This window comes from Giraffa tippelskirchi, chromosome 2 (assembly GCF_054371585.1).
Source record: "Giraffa tippelskirchi isolate mGirTip1 chromosome 2, T2T-mGirTip1v1.2.pri, whole genome shotgun sequence".
In the NCBI taxonomy this organism is placed as follows: Eukaryota; Metazoa; Chordata; class Mammalia; order Artiodactyla; family Giraffidae; genus Giraffa; species Giraffa tippelskirchi.
The window spans coordinates 163,615,196-163,628,602 of NC_137276.1; the positions used below are offsets into that span (position 1 = coordinate 163,615,196).

The 13,407-nt window shown below is 35.2% G+C and overlaps 1 protein-coding gene across 2 annotated transcripts in view; it reads right to left on the bottom strand.

Annotated features, from left to right (window-relative positions):
* Positions 1–825: 825 nt before the first annotated feature.
* Positions 826–13,407, bottom strand: part of PAK2 (p21 (RAC1) activated kinase 2) — an 89,051-nt gene continuing 76,469 nt past the window's right edge. Inside the window, exons 12-14 of one of the 2 annotated variants that reach the window (XM_081571512.1) lie at positions 12,922–13,095; positions 5,189–5,326; positions 826–4,729 (exon numbers count right to left, since the gene is read on the bottom strand). In XM_081571512.1, the coding sequence (XP_081427638.1) occupies positions 4,643–4,729; positions 5,189–5,326; positions 12,922–13,095 (399 nt within the window). In that variant the 3' untranslated portion in view covers positions 826–4,642. Of the gene's footprint in view, positions 4,730–5,188; positions 5,327–12,921; positions 13,119–13,407 lie in introns of both variants that reach the window. The other variant, XM_081571511.1, reaches the window with a different exon arrangement.

Genomic DNA, 13,407 nt, shown 5'->3' on the forward strand with positions numbered 1-13,407 from the left:
AACCAGCTCAAAGTTAAAAGCAGATGCCTCTGTGGAGCAGGACTCTGCATTGAGGAAGCTAACAGCTGAGGACTGGCACTTTATTATGACTCCTTAAAGATTATCTATGCATATTATTTTGCTAAAAACCTAAAAAAAAAATGAGGCTTAAAAAAGACCTTTCCCTTCATTGCTCAACTCCTCTTCCTCCTCTTCAAAAGATAAAGCTTGTTAAAAAATGATTTGCATAAAAAATAATTCTCTAATTTAAAAAAGTCACAAATTTCAAAATAGTAGTAAAGCATGTATCAATCAAGCTCCTACAAATAGTGCTTTTCAATCAAATCAATTGCCCAGGCTTTTTTAAACTTTTCCTAGACAAATGTTTTGAGCATTTGCTATAGCTAAAGAAATACAAATATCAGAATAGCACTAAGCAGTTTTATAGTGTAACAAATATATTTTAAGCAGTCATTGCCTACATCCTCATACTTTTTTATGTACAATTTCATTTTTTCATCCTGAACTCTATAATGCATCTGTTCTCCATGTCAGGATATCCAACATGCAAATTAAATGTGTATAATGAAATGATGCCTTAGAACACTGCATGTTTCATTTTGAATAAATTTATTCTGACTTAGAAGAGGGAGGGCTCATGCTTATTACTCAATGATTTCTGAAAATCTTTCTAATTTGGAGCTCTGTAATACATTCATAGTGCCGTGACACGTTTAAAAAATAGTCATCCTTAAAAATACTAGAATGTTCTTTGAAAACTTATTACATATATTCTTTAAGCTACTCTGATCTAAAGAAAGAATTAAATTCTGTGAAAAGGGAAAATGAACATTAAAAAGTTTATTTCTAGCCCTGAAAGAACAAAATTATTGAACAAGGTCATCAAATACAGCAGTTAATGTCAATGTAACAATTAAATAACTGAATGGGATTAAATTAAAAATAAGTCAATATAAAATTTGAAGACAAAGCAGAAAACAAGTTACTTTCACTTAATTCCATTTCTAGCTACCAAAAAAAAAAAAACAAAACAAAGAAAAACCCCACAAGACATTCCTACCAAAGATGTTCAATTTCAAAGTTAATTCTCTGCTGAACACAGAATGAAAGTATGTTTGACAGAATTATCATACATTTTTTTCTCTCCATTTGGCAACATTCTAAAATTGTGAGTGAGAAAGACTTCAGTTCTCTCAAGGCCAGGCCAGTGCTCAGTTCTCCTTTGTAATCCTCACAATATTTACAATGGTGTCTTTGTCAATGTGGTCAATAAATGTGTTAGTGAGAAATAAAATCCGTGTGTGTGTGTGTGTGTGTGTATTTTCTTTTTCCCTTTTCTTACACATACTCATATACCTGTGGGAAAAAACTGATTTTAACTGTTTCTCTATTGTGGGAGCAGTTGAGACAAGGAAGACAATCTGCTTTCTATATTACTATGAATTTCACTATAAAAAAACCCCAAAGAATTTTAACCAGGACTTCAGCTATATTCTATAATGATTTTAGACATTTCACTCAATATGAATCTCAGTATATTTTTAAACTTTTAGACTAAAAAACTAATGCAAAATTTTTAAGCACCCATTTTGTTCTAACTAGAGCTACTGCCTGATCAGATCTAAAATTACTCCAAACTAGAATACAGTATATATAAACAAATATGCATTTATGTGAGTCCTACAAAGAAATACTCATAGGTAGTTTTAAATTGCTCATTAAAGGCACAGGGTCATTTAGGACTGTGGTAACTAGATACATCTTAAGCAGCTTAATATTTATATATTGAGGGAAAGAGAATTTATATTATGTGCCAGGCACTCAACACATAAAGACAAGAGTTGTGTTAGCCTTAGTTTCTTACGCTAGCACAATCACTCTACTTGTTTTTTACTATTCTAGGTAGGATAAAATAGTCAATATTTTCATGGTTTCCCAGTTTTAACTGTCCCTAAAAGCAGCAAAAGGGAACAGGAGGAAAAGGAAACTTTTAGACTGACAGAGAGTCTGAAATATAATAAATACTATAGTAATATTGTCTTAACAACAAAAGAAGACTACTAAGGTAATTTTTAGATTTAAATGAGAATTTTCATTCTAAAGTAATGACAAAAAGGGTAAATACAAAAGGCAGTTATTAAGAAAAAACCATGAATCTTGATTCAGATATAATTTTTCTTGCAACAAGATATGAACATTTTAATTTAAAATTAATAAATCACAATTCTATATTGCTTTTAAGATTAAGATTATTCAAAAATGACACAGTTCAGAATTAACCAAAGTATATTTCTATTACAAGTTAGTTTATCCAAGTAAGTAAAGAATAAACCACAGTGTAGCTCCCTTAACCTAGGAGTCAGGTTTTAATGACAAAGTCCGTTGCCAGCAATGGACATGCAGGTAACTATTAGAGAAGTTGTAAATACAAACCCAAACTGCTTCTATAAACTGAAAAGACCTTTGCTGAGTCACAGGCAAAAAACGGGGCACTGGCACTGCATCCAATTAACATGGTCTTTATGATTTATGTATAGAAGTGCCTTCTAGAGTGGTCATGAGGATCACAGTCTTGAGTCATTTAGTTGGTTTTCTATTTCACTGGTAGCATCTTCTTTATTATAATCCATCCAGACAACTATTTACAAAGAATGTCCAAATCTGGAACTCAAGAGACACTGTAGCTTTCCACCAGATAAACCAGCTTTTTCTGTAATTTAGTAATAGATGTAGAAGGTCAATATAATCCAGAGAGAAATAAAATCAACAATCAAACTGAAAACAGAGACCATTAAGTGCTCTAGATACAAATTCCATTAATTATTTTACTTGTTTTCATGTAAACTTCCAACATTGCATTACCAATTAAAAAAAAAACCAAAAACCAACCACCAGCCGTTTCTATCCTTACACCAATATCTTAACACAAATATGGTGGGAATGATAGGAAATAAAACTCTATCAGTTCTCCTAATGCACTTCAAAACATCAAAATTATTTTTATTCACAATTTGTACTATTGCAGGATGGCAAGTTGGTGTGAAGTCAATTATGAGTGAACGGTGGGAATAAAAAGCCAGAACCAAACCACAGATTTTTCTCTTTTACGTGGTTCTTGCCATGCCAGAAGGGAAATACTGCCTTCAAAAGTCAAACAATCGAAATGACCAGCGAAGAAGCGGACAGGAGAGGGAGGGAGGAAAGAGGGCACTCTAATAATTAACGCTTTACAGGTCACAGACCTTTTTTAAATCTTTAAAATAAAAACAGTATTGCTATTAACAAGCACATTTCATTATTTCTTCTTTCTCCAGTTTTTTACATGAATATTATTTACTTATTTGAAAAAAATCAAAAGTAACTCAACATCTCAAATGACCCATGAATTTACTAAGAAGTACTTTGTCACTTAAGTTCTCACAGACAGTAGAATGCTGATAATGGGCTGGGAACAATGTTTATCACAAATCTCTACAGTTTACTGGTCAGAAGCTGCATCTCTCAGTCACTGACATTTCTCTTCCATGAATATAATCTTATCTGGTTATTTTAGAGCTCACCAAGGTTCAAGTCTCTCACTTTGTCTCTGTTAACTCCAAATATTTTTCACTTTTAAATGGAAACAAATAGTTAAGTTTTAAATTTTAAAATTCAATGATTATTATATTATTTGCCATGGGAAGGGAGGGGGAGGAGTAGGGTAAGAGAGGGTTAATTAAAAAACAAACAAACTAGCTAAACTTACAACATATACAGAAACTTATTTCCAAAATGAAGGGGGAAATAAGAGGGAAGAGGAAAGTAGTGGCACAAAGTCCTAAAGCAAAGTCTTGAGTAGGACACAGGAAGGAAAAAAAACAAAAACTCTAAGAATGTATAGTCAATGGGATTCTTTTTTTTGTTTCAATGATTTAGTTATAAATATAGATTATTAGTCTCTCTCTATACATGTAACAAATGCCAAACAACTCACTACCATGAAATTTCTAAAATTGACTCTTTCACATTTGCTAAAAAAAGGTAAAAATCACATACTTTTCTTCCCTTCAGCTCAAATTCTAAACTGAAATATCACCTGTAACAATAGCTGGTTCTAACTTCTATACAAAGTTAAACCACACTGAGCTCCTTTGCCAATATAAGGAGCTACATAATTTCCATCACACTTGCCTCCAATTTAGGCATAAGAAACACTTCTCAGAGCAATTCAAAAGGAGAAAGTCAAGGAAAACGAAAGCTATGAAGAGAGAAAAGAAGATTAGCAGATAAAACAAATACTCTGAAAAACTCAAATCTGCCATTCAAGTATTGAAAACACCCCAAAAGGGACAATGAATGGGATCTATTATAATGATATCAGAAAAATAAAATGCAAATCTCAAGCATAATAAATGGCCCTGATGGGTTTTCTGCACAAAGATGTAAGGCTAGTGATTCAGTCCACAATTCCTTTTGGACCCTAAAGTTGTCATTCTGTCTTACAATTTTTTCTTGGTTGTCTTCAGGAAGTAGTAGTTTATTTTTTTTTTTTCTCCAGGTTATGCAGACCATTTCTTTAAACCCCAAAAGAATAATAATTTTCATATATTAAAAGATTTCTTTTAGAAAATGGAAAAAAGAAAATGAGGCCATGGCAATGATGTTAACGGTTACTCTTCATTGCTTCTTTAGCTGCCATAATCAGTGGTGTCAAACTGGATAATGGCTTGGCCAGTTTCAGGAAGGGATGCTGCCAGAAAGAGCGGGAAAAAATAAATGTGTAAATGTCACAAGTTTAGAAGCTAATTTTTTTTTTTCAAGTAAGCCCTAAAGACTACTTTATAGATCATAATTTATTTAACAAATATTTCAACACCTATATAAAAATCAACATAATCAATACATCACTTTTATGGTTGAAAGTGTACTCTTTTTAGTTCTTCCAGTATTATAAAAACTCAGTTAAATGATTCAGATACCCATGAGTGCAATGAACTGGTGTGAGAACTGGTAATATGTAAAAACTCATATTCTTATTCCAGTGTTATGGGTATTTTATTCCCAGCAGATAAAATCCTAAAATGCAGCAGCTGCCATGCTGCTGGTGATGAATAAACAGTGAAATATACTTACTAACCCTATGAAAACTTTCTGCTGGCTATTCAAAAAAGTCAACTTTTCCCCCAAATAGTATTATTTCAAAACTCACCTGTAACAATTCTCTGGCTGAACCCCTTTTCTCTACATCCATCTCCAAACACCGATTTAAGAAATCCCGAAATATTGGGGAAAGCTTCTCTGGATTCTGAAGTTCTGGGGTTCCATTAGTTGCTATCAGGTACAAGGCCTAAAAACACAAGAATAACTTTGACATACTTGAGACAGTTCAACAAAGTGAGAGAGTACTTTAAAAGTTACTTAAAGACAACTGCCATACACACTAAAGTAAGGTTCTTATTTCTACCCGTTTTGGTTAAATAGTTTTAACTATATTTAGATGTTATATTTCCATGACTTCTTTTTCAAAATTATCTTCACCCTTTTCTTTTTTTGGATTACAAATACACATTGGCAAAACAACTACTACAATACATACGGGTATAAAGAAAAATGACCACAATTTCACAATCAACAAATAGTATCTCATTTAAGATTTTTTTCCAAGTTATACAGTATTTTAAAACAATGAGATTTGTTGAAACCTTTTCTAAAAAATTTTAAACTAGCTACATTTACATAGCTATAGATAAACGATGGAACACACAGGATTTTTAAGGCAATGAAAATACTCTTTAAGATACTTTAATAAAGGACATATTATTCAGTATACATTTGTTCAAATCCATAGGATATATGACATCAAGAGTGAACCCTAATATAAATTATGGAATCCGTAAGATAATGATGTGTGAATTTTAGGCCATTCTGTCAGGTCTGTAGTGCTATCTCATTTTTGTTTTAATTCATTAGCAACTCACTAATGATATGATGTTGAACATCTTTTTACATGCCTTGTTTGCCACCTGTGGATCTTCTTTGATGAGTTGTCTGTTCAAATCTTTCACTATTTTTACATTAGGATGTTTTCCTTGTTGAATTCTAAGAGTTGTTTGTACATTTTGGATAACACTCTTTTTATTAGATAGGCATTTTAGAAATATTTGGAAATATTCTCAATATTTTTGACTGGTCATTTCATTCTCTTACTAACGTCTTTCTCAGAGAAGATTATTCCAATTTTAATGAAGTCCAATTTATTATTTCATGGATCATACTTTGGATAAAATATCAACCCAAGGTCACCTAAATATTCTACTGAATTATTTAAAGATTTTGCTGTATTACCAAAACACCATCAAAAAAATGATATCAGTTGACACAAATCATCAGTATATGAGTGCATCCATTTCCTTGTCACCTAAGTTCATTTCTCTTTACATGACATTTCCTTCCAAATTTTCATTTAAAAATTTCCAGTCTAAGAAATAATCTCTGAGCTAGCAATTATTTTCAAGTTAAGAGCTAACACTGTTATGAGCTTCTACACTTTCATCAGAAAGGATTAAGAGGGAAGCCCATACCTATGGTTGATTCATGTTGCTGTTTGACAGAAAACAACAAAATTCTGAAAAGCAATTATCCTTCCATTAAAAAAGTAAATAAATTAAAAAAAAAAAGCAGTTGCATTAGGTACTTCTCCTCTCCAAATACTTAGTAACCATTTCTCCACTTTAGGATAAATCTTATTATACGCCTTATCTTCATACATATTAGTGATTATAAGCAGCCCAGGTCTCCCAATCATTCCTCAGTTTCTCCATTCTAATACCCATTTGGTTCAGCATATTCCCCTTTCTGGGTCAAATTTTTTCATACAGTTCTCCCTGCCCCGCCCCCTCCCCAAATACTTTTCTTCTTGAGGCCTGGCTCTTCCAGGAGGATTGGGCCTCACCCACAGTGCTCTCCACACCTCTGTTCTGATACATCTGAGCCTGGAGCCTAGTGTTCCTTTGGCTACTCACTGCCTCTTTGAGCTCTCTGCCTCCTACTCTGTAATTTCTGGGCTTTCAAACTCATATCTACATTTCCTTGTTTTAAACATCTCCCAAACACTGTTATTATCTCTAACATGATTCATATTCATGGCAATTTCAGTATACAAAGATGCTTGTTACAGTTCCCTGACGTCCTCTTTGATGTTCTTGTCCATTCACCTGCCTCAGCCACACACATCCCATGGTCCCATGCTATGCCATCAGTACCAGTAACTGCAACTATTAAATCTGAATTGTACTCCACCTCCTACCTTTTTCACTCCTAGTACCCCAATGCCTGCAATTCTTTGACTCCAATGGACTTAAATTCCCATTGATCTTCCAGTGTCTATCATCCCTTTCACGTGATCACTTCTTTGACCTTCTCACACTTCATAGTATTCACTTAGCTAAACACGGCTAAAATTCTGCCTACTTTTTGCCTATACCTATGCAGCTAAGTATGGGGGAGGAAAAAGATATACCTCTGCTACTGGCATCACTAACCTCACAGGGGCCCTTAGGGCTTCCAGCATTCACACTAGATATCCCTGTTTCACTCACTCTCCCACTCTCCTGTCTCTGTTCCAAGACACCATACATTACATTCAATTGTCATGTGTTCTAAGGCTCCTCTTGGCTCTGGCAATTCCTCAGACTTTCTTTTTGACAACTTTAATAGTTTGGAGGAGTACTGGTCAGGTTTTATATTGTATGATACCTCTCTACTGGAATCTTTCTTTGTCTTTCTCTCTTATGATTAGACTGAGATTATGGCTTTTGGGGAAGAAGATCAAAATTAAAGAGTGCCAGGGCTTCCCTGGTGGCTCAGTGGTAAAGAATCCGCCTGCCAATGCAGGAGACAGAGGTTCGATCCGTGTCTGGCATAGTCCGGGAATATCCCTGGAATATCCCACATGCCGCTGAGCAACTAAGCCCATGTGCCACAACTACTGAGCCTGTACTTCAGAGCCTGGGAGCAGCAACTACTGAAGCCTGTGCACCCTAGAGCCTGTGCTCCGCAACAAGAGAAGCCACCGCAATGAGAAGCCCACTGACCACAACTAGAGAGCAGTCCCTGTTCACTGCAACTAGAGAAAAGCCTGTGCAGCAGCCAAGACCTAGCACAGACAAAAATAAATAAATACTTTTTTAAAAAGAGTGCCATTTTCATGACATCATATCAGAGGTATATACTATCAGCATGATTTACCACTGATGATACTGAGCTGATCTAAGCCTAGTTTAGGTAATGTTTGTCAGGTTTCTCCACTGTAATGTTATTCCTTTCTCCCCCTCTTCAAACTGTGCTCCTTGGAAGGAAATTCTCTGTTTGCAGCCTCCACTTAAGGAAAGGGGAGTTAGGTTCCATCTCCTTTGAGGTGGAATATTTACATACCTTATTCGGAATTCTTCTGAATGGGAGATTTGTCTCTTCTGCCATATTTAGTAAATCACTTTTGTCATTTTACATACACACAGGCTCTTTCCTCCTGTCACTGTTATATTTAAACAGTTTTATTTTTTTAAGATACTTAGATAAGAAAAACATTGTACATATATACCAACATAGTTACTATTTCTAGTGCTCTTCATTTCTTTCTGTGGAACCACATTATCTTTTTCTTTCTGCTTAAAAGACTTCCTTTAATATTTCTTGTAGTGCAGATCCACTCGTGATAAATTCTTTCAACTTCTGTATGTCTGAGAAAATCTTTATTTTACCTTAGTTTTTAAAAGATTATTGGCTGTAGATTTCTTAGTTGACTGGGTTTTTTTTGTTTTAAAATTTTGTAACATATATCGAACACATATGAGAACACCTAAAGTTGTCTCACAGCTCACTGATACTATTTCATTTTTTAATAAATTCATTTCAGTCCTTATTTTTCATATTAAGTTTATTATTACATCCATGATCATTAAAACACTAATCTACATTATATTATCTGCCATTAATACAATCTCAAACTCTATAGAGTTACTACCTAAAAGTTAGATTTGAATTAAAAAAAAAAAACTTTCAAATGTCTCTACTTAACTCTTTTAACATCTGGAATGCAACTATTAAAATTATTTTAATGACCTTGTACATGAATTCTTTGATCTGTGTCAATTCTGGGTTGGTTTCAATAGATTGATTTTCCCCCTCATTATGGATTGTCTTTTTCTGCTTTTTTAAACTGCCTGGTATACTGTGACTTGATTATTTTGGTGCTTAGTGCTTTTGAACTGTGCTGCTGGAGAAGGCTCTTGAGAGTCCCTTGGACTGCAAGGAGATCAAACCAGTCAATCCTAAAGGAAGTCAACCCTGAATATTCATTGGAAGGACTGATGCTGAAGCTGAAACTCCAATACTTTGGCTACCTGATGTGAAGAGCAGACTCATTAAAAAAGACCCTGATGCTGGGAAAGATTGAGGGCAGAAGGAGAAGGGGATGACAGAGGACGAGATGGTTGAATGGCATCACTGACTCAATGGACATGAATTTGAACAAACTCCAGGAGACAGTGAAGCACAGGGAAGTCTGGTATGCTGCAGCCCAAGGGGCTGCAAAGAGTTGGACATGACTGAGTGACTGAATAACAACCCATTAACTTATAAATATAGATGCAGCACTTCCAAAAAAAAGTTTATAAGTTGAATATATCCTAAAAAACTAGGATCAATGCTTAACTATGCAGCGCCTCAGGATGCAAGCCATATCTCTTCTATTGTCTGTCTATGCCCATTAGACCTGGTGACCTGATCTCAGAGCTTTAAAAAATTCTACAGCTAACAATTTTATATTTCTATTCTGGATCCCAGACTTCCACATTCAACAGCCTATTCAATATATCCACATGGACATTTGAATATCTTAACAGGCACCTCAAACCTAACATGTCCAAAACAAGTTAAAAATGTTACTTCCTGATCTGGCACCTGCCACCTCCACTTCTCTTCTCTACTTGCAGTCTTCCCCATTTCAGCCAAGGAGAACCTCAGTTTCATCACTCCAATTGCTTAGGCCAAATTCCTAGGGGCATCTCTCCCTCTGTGTCATGTAGGCTCTCCTTTCATAATACATTCAGAATCCAACTACTTTTTCCAGCATCCCCCAACACCATTCAGGTCTCAGCTATCATCATTTCTTGCCTGGATCACTGCATCAGCCTCCTAACTGGTCTTCCTGCTTCTGCCTTTGCCTCTCTTGAGAATCTCTTCTCAACAAAGTGATCCCATCAAAATCTAAGAGTGATCCTGTTAAAACAGAAGGAAGATCACTTTCACCTCTCTATTCAATATTCTCCAATAGTCTCCTCGTCTTACTTGTGTAGAAGCCAAAATTCTTACAAAGGCCTAAGGTACCACAGTTGGCTTCATGTCTTAACTGATCCACCTCTTTTCTCCTGCTGTGTACTCAACTGTAGGCTAGCTATGCTGGAATCCTTAAGGATCTTTGAATACACAAGAAATGCTCCTGCTTAGGGCCTTTACACATGATGGAAATGTTCTTCCCTTAAGTAACTGAGTATCACTCTCTTATTTCCTATGTTCAAATGTTACCTCAGTGAAGCCTCTCCAACCACTCTTTTGAAATTGGACACTTGACTCTCTGCCTACCAGTCCCAGTACTTAAGAGTCCATCATTTAACATATTACATATTATTTCTATTTTTAAAATTGTCTTTCTCCCCCTTCTATAGCGGCAGGAATTTTTGTTGGTTCTTTAAGATTGTACCTTGAATAGCACCTTATTGATCTGAGTGTCTTGAGCAAGTACTCAAATCAGTGTTTGCCAAACATGTGAATGAACCAGTCTGGGGGTTTTAAAACCTGTTCTGCAGTGTTTTAAAATTAATCACTTCTATATACGTACTTTAATTGCTCAGTTGAACTGGAATCTCTGCAAGAGGATGAAAAGCACTAGGAAAATGAGCATCAAAATCCAACACGATCCCAACAGAGCACCTTCTACATATACCCATTACACTGGCCTCTGTAGCTCATTTTACAGCATGTCCAACTTATTATGAAAAAAAAAAATTTTTTTTAACTTCTGGCAATAAGTCTGTAGTCATATATGGTAATTTAAAACTTTAAAGTAATTACTTCATTGAGATGTAATTTGCATCACCCTTTTAAAATGCACAATTTAAGGTCTTTACTATATTTGCAAGACTATACAGCTATCACTAATATCTAATTGCAGTACATTTTTATCCTTCCAAAAGGAATACTCATATGTATTACATTTCCTCCTCTCTTCAGTCCCTGTAAACCACTAATCTCCTGTCTCTATGGATGTGCCTGTTCCAGAGACTTCATAGTCGGTTAATCCTCATTATTTGAGGATTCCATATAGGTGAATTTACCTGTTCACTACAATTAATCTGTAATCCCTAAATCAATACTCTCAGTGCTTCTATGGTCATCTATGAACATCTGCAGAGAGGTGAAAAGCAGCATACTGTTCAGCATTCCTAAGGGCAAGAAGGCTATGATGTGCCTTATGGAGGAAATGTACTGGTTTGATAAGCTAAATTCAAGCATGAGTTACAGTGGCGATAAGTCCAACATGACTGAATCAACAATATATATTAAATAAAGTGTCTTTAAACAAAAATAGACATAAAGCAAGGTGAGGTACTGATCAGTTGACAAAAATGTGATCAAGGCAAGCAGGAACCTAGCCCTATACTTCCTCTAGAAGCAATGGTTCAGTATTTGTTAATTCAGTGTTTGCTGTTTTATAGAACCTAACTACTACAAATGAAGAATCAATCAATTGTAAAGGGAATCCAACAATATGTAATCTTTTATGTCTGACTTCTATCATTTATCATAATGCCTTCAAGGTTCAATGCTGCATGTATCTGTACATCTTTCCCTTTATTAAGGCTAAATAACATTCCACTGTATGGATATACTACTTTTGTTTATTCACTCATCACGTGACAGACACTTGGGTTGTTTCCACCTTTTGGCTATTATGAATAATGCCGCTATGAATTTTTGTGGGCAAGTTCTTGGGTGAATATATACTTTTAATTCTCTTGGTTATTTACCTAGCAAAGAAATTGCCAAGTTACATGGTAACTCAATGTCAATTTTTAAAGAAACTGTCAAATTGTTTTCCAAAGTGCTGTACCATTTTACATTCCCACTAGCAATGCATGAGGGTTCCAGTTTCTCCAGATTCTCACCAATACTTATCATTTTCTGCCTTTTTTTATTACAGTCATTCCAGTAGGCATGAAGTGATTTTGTTGAGGTTCCGATTTGCATTTCCTTAGTAACTACTGATACGGAGTTTACTGTATGGTAAAGTAGAAGGAAGGAAGGAAAGAGGGGAGGGAGGGTGGGAGGAGGAGAAGGAAGGGAGAAAAGGAGGAAGGGATGAAGGAAAAAAGGAGAGAAAGAAGGAAGATGGAACTCTACCTCAGCTGCTGGAACATGAAACCGTTTAAAGTCTACTGACTTCATCTGTTTCTGGGGACCCTCACTCTTTTGTCTGAATGTGGGCTTTAACACTACCCAGCCTTCTCACAGATGGGATCCTGCTTTCCTCTTTGTACCTGGGGGTACAGAGGCCAAAGTTCAAAGTCAATAACCTGAAGGTTATATCTAGAGTCTCTTAATTCTACAGAAAACTGAGCAAATTCTTATTTATGTGCAAATTTAGAAACAATACAGCTTATCAAAAAATTACAAACTCTTTAACCTAACACATTAAACTCCAAAACTCAGAAGCAAATACTTTTTAGATACAGAGTGAGAGAAGAGACTGCGTTTTTTGGGGTTTTTTTTAATCAATTTTGTATCCTAAATCCTTGGCCAGTGCCTAGCACATGCAAGCTCTAAATTAATGATTTAAAGAAAATTATTTTTCTGATAGTAAGGTTAGTGTTTAACTGTTCTTACCCTCAAAGGATTTTCATTGAGGTACGGAGGCTCTCCTTCTACCATCTCAATAGCCATGATACCCAGAGACCAGATGTCTACTTTGGGGCCATAAGCTTTCCGTGTAACCACCTCTGGTGCCATCCAGTATGGTGTTCCAACCATGGTACTCCGCTTACTCTGCTCAGGGGTGATCTGGGCACAGAAACCAAAGTCAGCTACAAAACAAAAAAAATACAAAACATCTTGAGTTAATGGTGTCCATGGGTTGTTTTAGGAGTTTACTTTATATGACTTAATGAATTATATTTGAGTATTCAGTCTCTTAGTTTTTAAGAATGTATTAATAAAGTAAACCAGAATGGGCTTACAGATATTTTGATGTTATACACTCTCACTTTTTAACTTTTACTTCCCAAAAGAAGACGGTAAATTACTAGGAAGGTTTTTATTCTAACCAATTAATTTTATCCTAAAACTTTATTAATAAAGTTGAAAAAGATCTAA